The following is a 10,851-nucleotide window of genomic DNA, read 5'->3' on the forward strand; positions in this document are numbered from 1 at the left end:
ATAATAATAATTTTAGCTGGACACTACCTAGGGCTGCCCCTAACAAGTTTACATGTTTAATCATAGTTGGAAATTTAAAGATAAAAATAAAAAGAAGAAAAAATTGTCATAGAAGTCAGGTCTCAGCGCAATGAAAAGTGTCTTTCACTAAAAGTGATAGGTTGTGAATTTGAGACTAAGACTCAACCTTTAAATTAAAGGGGTAAAGTTGTCTACCAATTGTTAATAGACATTTTCGCGACAAATTTTATGATTTGACAAAACGGCTAAGCTCAATTGCTTAGCGGATCTGATCAATGTATCTTATCAATTGTATTTTGCTTTGTTGCATGAACCAAGCCCATGCAAATAGTTGGGAAATTGAGTGGGAATGGTTTGGTGAGTTTGGGTTAGTTCCTATCGGATCCTTTACATGAGCCCAGTCCATATGTGCCATAAAGTGGGCTAGGGATGCTGGGGGCACTTAGGGCCTATGAAGGAGGTCCAGTATCAGAAATTTCTACCCCAAAATTGACTCCATGATCTGGCTGACTGTACCCCTAATTTTTAGCCCAGCTCCATTTTCCACACCAAAGCATAATTGACTCTAAAAAAGTTGAATAGCCTAGCCTACTCAGCCACCCGAATGTAGTTTTCTAAGGCTTGCAAAGACTAGAAACAGTAGCAACACAAAGGATGCAACTTTGTTTCCAAAATCATGTAAAAAGCAGCCAAACCCTCTCTTAAGCATAAAACATAATATACCAAATCATAGAAATAACATTTAAAAGGTCCAAGGCCTTCCTCCCAACTAAAAACTGGTCATAAGCATCCTCTAAAACTTGATATAAATATTCATCACTGGCTCATATATAAGAGAGGGAAGAACGTTTTCCCTACAAAACCCAAAACTTTGGTACAAAAGCCCAATTAGCTACCAAGTTTTTGGATGATTTGGAGGCCTAGAGGTGGAAATGCTGGTACAGGGGAACTCTCTCCTTTTCTTACTCGGGACCTCTCTTAATTTCCCCCTCTCATTGACTGCAGGTTGAAATTTCGGACTATATATATATATATATATATATATATATATACCATAAAAGGGGAAGGGGACGCACTGCTGAAGAGGATGAGACAGAAGCACAATAATATTGTAGTGAAGATAATGTAGGTAACTTGAAAGTAAATAGCTTGAATGTAAAACAATAATAAGGCGGTAGAACCAGCCAAGTAGTATATATCAAAATAATTCAAAGTAAATAAGAACAATAGTTCAAAATAAATGAAAGCAATTTAGAACCATCTGGTATGGTGGTAATCCGTCCAAGGTGGTGGTAGCAACAAGTAAAGTAATGAACATAGAACTGAAAATACTTCTTATTGAAAGTAGGATAAACACTTACAGTAGTAGTAGTGAATACAAGATCTCAACAGTTACAGGTTAACAGTTACAAAGCTTGAACTAGTTCTAGTTACAAGGTTTGTAGGATTACAAGGCTTGTAGTGAACAAAGGTGAACAAGGTAGTAAACAAGGTAGTAGTAGTAGAAGCAAGGTGGGTTCTCTCTCTAAGAAGGCTACTTCTAAGGGAAGAGAAATCAGAACTAAAATGTTGTTTGCTGATTCTAAGGGACATCCCCCCTTAAATAGGCAAAGCTTTGAGTAAACAGTACTCGTGAATAGTAAAAGTTAACAGTAAAAGATAAATTGCTGAAAGCAATCTTGGTGTGACAAAAAGTCACGGGAAACACGGAGAATCAACTTTTCAGAACATCATCATCAGGAGTGAAAATTAACAGTAAAAGTCTACTAGTAAACAGTGTAGCATTTGGTCTTTATGCAGGCTAGACAAATTAGCTCAATTTTCTTGAAGATCTGGAGTGTTATCTTCATCATGCCCAAACAGCTCCTGGTCATATGGGAAATAGGGGTTGTGAGCAACAGATTCTTCTGAGGAGGCTTTGGATTCTTCTTGATTAGCAACAGCTTCTTCTGCCCATTTGAGTAAAGCTAGAAGAGCATCAGGATTTTTTCTCAAATTGTCAATAGAGGAGCTTTTATTCTGGACATTTTTGCCGGAAGAAGAAGAGGGAGCATCAGCAGGAGCAGGGGTTTGAACAAGGGAGTGATCTTTTGCCATGGGTAAAGCAGCAGCAGATGAAGATTCTCTGGAAATAGAGGCAACAACAGTAATAATAAGTTGAGTGTGAGGGAATTTGCCCCACCATTTTACATACCAATGCCTAGAGAGAACATCACCATTTTTCTCATATTGCCATTTCAATATCCAAGGTATCTTATATTTTTTAACAAAATGGAGCAAAGCAAGAAATTTGGCTCCATAAGCATCACTCCTATAACATTTCTTGAAACAGTCGAAAGCATCAAGCAATGGTGCAGGAAATAACTCAGTAGTAGGACCAAATTGGGCCCACCAGCGGTTGAACCACAGGGGCAAATCACCAGTTAAATTTTTGTCAAAGTTAACAAACCAGGAATGAGACATGTTTTCATTCTGGTGCAGCATGAATCTTGTCCAAGCCATGATATAATCATAATATGAATAGGGAATGGGGGAACTTCGCATTGTTCTGGTAGATGAAAGAGAAGAGCCCCATTGTTCTTCAGAAATAAAATTGACCAAGTAAACACTGTGGTAAATAATTTTGGAAGTGTCTTTATGATCAGAAATGGTGTTAATAATAATAGATCTTTCATGGCGCAGAAGATCAGAATAATAATTTAAATTCTTTTCCCTATGCTCCGGAATCCAATGAAACTTCGGAGGGAAATAACTCTTAGCAAGTCTGAGAGGATCAGAAATAGAGGCTCTGTTGGGTTCAACATAAAACAGGTGTTGGTAATATTGTTTTTTGATGTATTGAGGGGAGCTTTTTGGAAAAATAGTTTTAATGGGCCGGTTAACAGGGGTTAAGGCATAAGGATCATAAGATGAAGCAAGAACAGTGGAGTAATTAATCCTAGGGATGGTTCCTAGGGTGGTGAAACGGTTGGTTATGTCAAGGGGAGAAGCAGGTTCTTTTTTAACAATTTGTTTAGAGGTTTCAACAGGAGGATTATCTTTTGGTCTTCTACTTGCCATTGTGACACTGCAGAAATTCACGGGTAAGGAAATTAGGGATAGAATTTTGAGATCCTTTAATATATTCAATATCAAAATCAAAAACGCTTAAAATAGCTTGCCATCTAGCAAAAATATGTTTTGAAGCAATATTTTCAACATCTTTTTCAATAACATATTTAGCACTTTTGCAATCAATACGTAACAAAAATTTTTGGTTTAACAAATCACTTTGAAATTTTGAAATACATAGTACTATAGATAAAATCTCCTTTTTAATAGTACTATAATTTAACTGTGCATTGTTCCAAATGCCCGAATAGAATCGAACAATTTGTTCAGATGACTTAGGAGAAACTCTTTGTTTTAGAATACCACCATAACCAACATTAGAGGCATCGGTCTCAACAATTTTGAAAGCACCAACAGTAGGAATACCAAGACAAGGCAATGTTTTAACATGAGTTTTGATTTGTTTAACAATAGAAGTATGAACATCAGACCAAGGAGGAGGATTACTTTTTAACCGATCAAACAGAGGTTTGCATTGTTTCCTCATATCTTTGTAAAAATCTGCAACATAGTTTAATGACCCAAGAAATCTTTTGAGCTGTGTTTTGTCAATGATAACATCAGGAAACTTATCGGCAAACTGGATGGCTCTATCTATAGGACGAATCTGTCCTTCAGAGATATCATAGCCAAGAAAACGAACTTTGGTTTGGAATAGTTTAACCTTCTTGGCTGAGACAACAAGACCATTTCTTTTGATAGTATCTAGAAACGAATTCAAATGTTTCCAGTGTTCATCAATAGAGCTAGAGTAAACAAGAACATCATCAATATAAACAATGGTGAAATGACTGAAGGAGTTAAAAATATCATTCATGATATTTTGAAACTCACTTGGGGCATTTTAAAGACCAAATGGCATAACGTTCCACTCATAATGTCCAAAAGGAGTGGTGAAAGTAGTTTTGTACCTATCATTCTCATTAATCTGAATTTGCCAAAACCCAGATTTCATATCAAACTTGGAGAACACAACAGCTTCATTCAGCCTATGGACAAGGTCATTCTTGTTGGGAATGGGATACCGAATCCATTCTAAAACCTTATTCAATGGTTTGTAGTTAATGACTAATCTTGGGGTTCCTCTTTCAATCTCAGCATTTTTTTGGACATAAAAGGCTGAACAAGACCAGGGAGACTTGCTATTCCTAATCAATTTTTTCTGCAACAAATCATGGATTTCTTTTTTACAAAATTCAACAGTTTCAACATTCATTTGGATAGGACGAGCTTTAGTGGGAATATTTTTCTCATCAAAATCTTTGACATATGGCAAATCAACAATATGTTTCTTCCTATGCCAGAAAGCATTAGGAACATCGGAGCAAACATCATCAATCAACATTTTCTGAAAATTATCAATTTTGGATTGCAACAATTTATCAGAAATTTGTTCAGCAATTTTCTTGTATCTAACTTCTTGCTGAAGAAATTTAAGATGTTTAATTTTGGCATGAATCATGTTTGAAGCAGTATTAGTATCAATATCAAACTTCGAAGCAAATTTGAACTTTACTCTTTGTCCAAAAGGATCAGTAGTAATTCCATCATGTTCAACAAGAAAAGGATATAAAGCATTTATAAAAGGCAAACCAAGAATCACTTTATCAGTCATATTTTTAACAAGAACAAAAGGAATCTTGAAACAAACATTAGCATGGCATACATGAGCATTATTCAATTCATACTTTATTTTCATTTGAGAGCCATTAGCAGAAACCAATCTTTCAGTAGATTTTTCAAAGTATTTTGAAGGAACCAGTCCTTCTTGGATACAGTTCATGTCCGCCCCTGAATCTATCATAGCAATGACAGTGAAATGATAATCAAGAGAAACAACAATTTTAACTTTTGTAAACCATTTTGGAGGAATCATTTTGTTAACAAGAGCAAGTTGAGAAATAGTGACATTATTAGGAATACCAGAAAGAAGAGCTTGTTGACAGAATTCATCTCCATCATTATGCTCAAGTCCTTGTTTAAGATTATTTTTATCACTTTTAATATCTTTAAAATCATGTTTTAATTCCTTTATCTCTTGTTTAACAATATTAATTTCATGTTGTAAATCATTAACAGTTAGTTCTTTAGATTTCTTTTTATTAAAATTTTCCAAAGTTTTATCCTTTTTACTCTTGGTGAGAACATTGGTTTTAATAACATTGCAGCAAGAACCTCTACTACCAATTTTAATATCAGAAGAATTATCAATATTTAGTATGTTAAATTTGTTTTTTAAATTACTAGGTTTTCTCTTACAATTTTTAAAGTATCCAGATTTTCCACAGTTAACACGTCTCTTCTTAGCATAGAAATAATTAGGTTTAACAAAGTTATTTCTGTACCTTAATTGGTGTTTTAACAATTTTTTATCATTACACCTATTGGTACCAAGTTTTTTAATAGTACTGAAAATATCTTCATAGGTTAAATTATTATAATCAATAGAATCATTTTTACCCATTAATTCTTGTTTTACCTTATGAGCAAAGATAGGAGGCAGACCGTCAATAAACTTTTCTTTCCAATAAAACTTATAACAGTCTTTCCGGAGCATGACTCTGGAAATGAAAACATCTTGATACCATCTGTATCCAGACATAGTTGGACAACTTAAATAATTTAAATAATCATGAGATGAAATATTTGATGGAGTACCAACAAAGTGTTTGAGAATAGTATAGATTAGGGTATTGACACCATTACAAACAATTCTTTCATCAAAAATAGGCAAACATTCATCATTCTTTTTGACAGCATGTTTAATGGACTCTCTGGATTCTGCAGTGATATATGAATCCCACCATCTACGAAGAGTACCAGAAAAACTAGTAACAAGCAAGTTAATAATATCAGGTTGACTAAGATCATGGTTATTTTGATAAGCAATACTAACTATAGACATGTGAATCATTTTAGCAACGATTTCCTGTTCAGACAAACCATCAATATTCCATTCATAAGGCTTATCAGCAGAGACAGAAAACTGTGTTTGAAAAGATCTCTCTTCAAACTGCATATCAAGAGGAGTAGGTTTTAAATACCGGTTTTTAGTAAAAGACATGGGTTTGGTGTTTCCAACAAATCTTTTAATTTCTGGGAAATCATCATCAAAGATTCTTTTAGCAGGAACAGAAGAAACAGTGTCAGATTCTGTATTTTCTTCAAAAACAATTTCTCCTTTGGAAATAGTTCGAGCAGCTGAAGTATTTGTAAAAGTACCCTCAGTTTTAACTTTTAAATCAGAAAGCATTTTTTCAACAATTTCAAGAGTCTTGGACTGAGAAGTTTTAAATATAACTTTTTCTCTTTGACTGGGTAAATCAATCAAAGGTTTCTCAGTTTTAATAGGCACAGATTTTTCAAAAACAGAAACAGATTTTTCAACAAATTTTTCTTCAATACGGTCAAGCTGTTGACCGATAATATGCAAAGATTGATTAGTAAAATTGTTTTGTTCAATAAGGCTAACAATAGGAGTTTGATCATCAGCAATTTTGAAAGGGGAGGTCTTCACTTCCTCTTTTGTCACTTCATCTTTCTTAGTAGTTATCAAAATTGAATCAAGAGGAGGATGACTAGACCTAACAATGGCTTTATCAATCTTAACAAAATTTGATTTCTTTATCACATATAAATGTTGTTTTGAAACCTCATTATTTGGGACATAATGGTTTTCAAGAAAATCAAAAAACAGAATATGTTTTTTCAATTGATTCATCATTTCCAACCATTTTCTTTTAACACGGTCTTTATCAGACTGAGCAAAATAATTTTGGAAATATTTTCTCTTGGTTTTGTTTGTTGCAAGCATAAACTCATTGTACAAAGAATCACAATCAATTTCAAAATCATCATTTAAAACAGTCAAAACTCTTAATTGGTTTTGGTAAACAGGAGGATTTTCAATAGGAGAATCAAAATCAGATGGAGTAACAGAAATAGAGTCTTCCTCATCTTCATTAGCAGTTTTACTAAATGGAGTGGAAGTTTCAGGTTTAGTTGAATAGTAAACAGAGCTAATTTGGGATTTATCACTTGAAATACCTTTTAACTTTAAATCAGAGGATGTTTCCAAATTCTTTTTCAAGAATTCATTGATCTCTCGATCTGTTTTTGAAATACTTTCAGATCCAGCAAAGGAATGTCTTCCTTCGTTGATCCTCAAAGGTGGATTGTTTTGAAAAACTTATTTTAACAGTACCATCAAGATATTGTTGAATATGGGTGAGATCAAGCTCATCAAAAATGGGTTTAGCAGGAGGGGTTTCTTGTTCTAACAACCAATCATTAGGAAGTTTAACATCTTGCCATTGAATCATTTTTGGAACTTGGATTTTAGCATCAGGAGTTGAACATTGAATTAACATGGTTTTACCTGAAGGTTCTCTAGGAATCATAGCACAAGGATTCATTTGAGTACCCATTAGTTTATAATAAATGCGGTAGATCAAAGCAAAAGGCTTACTACCCTCTTCCATGTGATAACCAGATGAAGCAATATTCAATGTCAAAACTTTAACAATATTAGGATCATCCAAAGCAAGAGTAAGATCAGGATAACAGTTAAAATAAACAGGACCATCATACATAGAAGCAGTGATCATACCAAGAATGCTATCTTTAAAAATCTTAAATTTAGCATCTCTTAAGCACATGAGAACAGAAGCATTAATACCCTTTCGAGTAAGTGGTTTAATAGCAACTTAAACCATACCAATATGCAAATAACTGAATTTTTTAGCAGCAAGGAAGTCATTAATATTCTTTTTAGTAAACAAACAGCATTTTTCATGAATTCTCGAAATAGAGAAAATTTGTTCAACAGTTCTAGCTTTGTAAGCAGAATGAAAAGCACTTTCAACAAAACTAGTTTTATAAATAGTTTTAGTATCAACTTTAGGAATAGTCCATTTATGAAAATCAGGGATCAACTCATTATCATCAATAGTGTGATCTTCTTCATTTACAATATTAGGAGGACAACTAGTCCTGGAGCTGATAGAGGAGTTGGATCTCCACAACTTATCCATACTATCCTAGGTTCAACACTCAGTTATCATGTTTTTCTCACAACCGTTGCATTTCGTAACACATACCCTAACCAACCTTATACCTCTCATGCCCTACACACCCTCTCTTGGCTCAAACGGGCCTTACAGCTAGGTTCTAGGACTTCACTTTACGACTAGGGTGGCGCCAACAATGGTAAGAAGGGAACACAACAACAGAATATCAAGCGTTCGGGTAGACACGGACAAGAGACAAAGAACACAACCACACTACCACCGGCCAGAAAAGAGTGGCTCTGATACTGTAAAAGGGGAAGGGGACGCACTGCTGAAGAGGATGAGACGGAAGCACAGTAATATTGTAATGAAGATAATGTAGGTAACTTGAAAGTAAATAGCTTGAATGTAAAACAATAATAAGACGGTAGAACCAGCCAAGCAGTATATATCAAAATAATTCAAAGTAAATAAGAACAATAGTTCAAAATAAATGATATATATATATATAAAGTGAAACACAAGAAAGTGCAGAAATATATATTTCTGCACTTTCTTGTGTTTCACTTTGTTTTGGTTTTTCTTTCCATAAAACACCATTAGCCTTTATGTACTCCGCATTGCGAATTTTGGGCTTGACTTATCAATAGCAGACGAATTTAACGAACCCAAGGTGAGTTTTTGGGCTCATTTTACAATCTCGGCCTTTGTCACAAAACCTACCCGACACCAATCATCTCTCTCACTATGACTTATAAAAAAAAAAAAAAAACCAATCTTTAATTAGGATTAAAGTAAAAACACTTATAATATATTTATATATATATATATATATATAATTTTTTTTTTTCTGAACACACTCATAATATGTAGTTCCTTACATATATCCTTAAACATGGTATACATTTTCGGACTTTAGGCAAAGCTAAATAAGCCTCAGCATCTGATTGCTATGTCTCTTTTCTCGCATCACATCTACCCTAATTTTGTTCAGTCTGTGAAAGCTAAGCAATCAAATGATTCATATACATCCTTTTCTGCCTGTACACCCAATCAATTGAGATCTCCTCTCTCTTTCCTGCCTTCCCAAGCGAACTATAGTTGCTAAAACAACAAAATATCTCTTTCTATCCATTAATCCCTCCACCTTTCTAAGACAGATCAGCTGCAAACAACTAAAGTTTTGTAACTAGAAGTGTACCGTTTCACCTAATTGCACTGTCTCCAGCCATAATAAAAGCCCTCTCTTCCCTCCAACACGTATCAAACATAAAAAACACACTCCTGCTAGTGCAAGTGCAAGCAAAACATCCCAAACTCCCAAGCAAAACACAGTACTAGCCTCCACGCAATAAAATAACTTCAAAGATGACAAAACAACGGGCTCTTTTCTCGCTCTCAATTTTACTTGTATTTCTCTTACATTGCAACACAACTTTAGGCCAGCCCGCCGCAGCTCCAGCCCAGCCAGCAAATGCACCAGTCCAGCCTGCAAATGCTCCAGTCTTGCCAGCCACTCCGCCAGTAGTTCGGCCTGCCAAGGCCCCAGCCCCAGTCCAATCTGCCAAGGTCCCACCAACACAAAAAGGTGTCCCTGATGTCACCAAAATCCTTGGAAAGGCCGGTGGGTTCTCAGTCTTTATCCGCCTCTTAAAGAGTACCGGAGTTTCTGAGCAATTATATGGCCAGCTCAACAATTCAAATATTGGGTTTACCATCTTTGCTCCTACTGATGCTGCATTTTCGAGCCTCAAAGCGGGCACTATAAACTCTTTGTCCGACCTACAAAAGACCCAACTTGTACAATTTCACATATTAAACACAGTCGTTACTCTGTCAAATTTCCAAACTTTGAGCAATCCAGTGCCCACAGAGGCTGGAGATACCAGTGCCGGTGAGTTCCCACTAACCGTGATGACTGCTGGCAACCAAGTGAACATCTCTACCGGTCTTGTTAATACCACGTTGGGTGGAACTGTGTATTCGGATAACCAGCTTGATATATATCAAGTGGAGAAAGTGCTTCTTCCTCCTGACATTTTTAATCCAAAGCCTAAGCATAAGGCACCAGCCTCGGCACCAACATTGTCAACGCCTAAGAGTAAGGACAATGGTGATGAGGATTCTCAGTCTCTTCCTACCGAAGTGGATGAGTCTAGTGCAGCAAGTCTCGGCGGGCATGGAATATTGGTGTCCATTGAAGTTATTTTGGTCGCATTCATTCTCACGAAGGGACTTCATGGTGTATATGTACCTGCTTAATATTCTTAGGTGGCTTCCAATTTTCTAGTGCCGCGTGATTTTGCTGAGTTTGAGTGAACGGTTGAAATCGATTCTGAGTGCTTTGAAATAATTTTCATCTTTTCCTTTGCAATATGTATTAATGCTAATCTCTGATGAGAACTTATCTTGTCTTTAATTTTTAAAAATATTTGTTATTTTTCATTTTCAAGTTCCAATTTAATTTCTATGTACTCGAGATTCTTTTTTTTGTTAATGATTTTCCAGACTTGTTCTTTTGAGCTCCAAATGTATTTCATGTTTGAAAATATTATCTGGAAAATTGACTTCTCCTTCAAAGCATTTTATCTTGAAAAACTAACATCAAATGATACCAATTTATGGGTAGAACTCACAACTAAAAACCACCTTACACAAAAGGGTGTCCAAAAGCTTTGTGGGGACAATTTTTGCCTAGACCAAGTGTTGC

At 35.2% G+C, this 10,851-nt stretch overlaps 1 protein-coding gene across 1 annotated transcript; it reads left to right on the top strand.

Moving 5' to 3' along the window:
• Positions 1–9,176: 9,176 nt before the first annotated feature.
• On the top strand, positions 9,177–10,630 carry LOC126726118 (fasciclin-like arabinogalactan protein 12). Its single transcript, XM_050431240.1, has one exon. The coding sequence runs from the start codon at positions 9,510–9,512 to the stop codon at positions 10,401–10,403; it is 894 nt and encodes a 297-aa protein (XP_050287197.1). The 5' UTR covers positions 9,177–9,509; the 3' UTR covers positions 10,404–10,630.
• The last annotated feature ends 221 nt before the right edge of the window (positions 10,631–10,851 follow it).

This window comes from Quercus robur, chromosome 1 (genome assembly GCF_932294415.1).
Source record: "Quercus robur chromosome 1, dhQueRobu3.1, whole genome shotgun sequence".
Taxonomy (NCBI): Eukaryota; Viridiplantae; Streptophyta; class Magnoliopsida; order Fagales; family Fagaceae; genus Quercus; species Quercus robur.

What these genes read in the sequence shown, in the direction of transcription:
- LOC126726118 (XM_050431240.1), top strand. Translation starts at nt 9,510, where the DNA reads ATGACAAAACAACGGGCTCTTTTCTCGCTCTCAATTTTACTTGTATTT.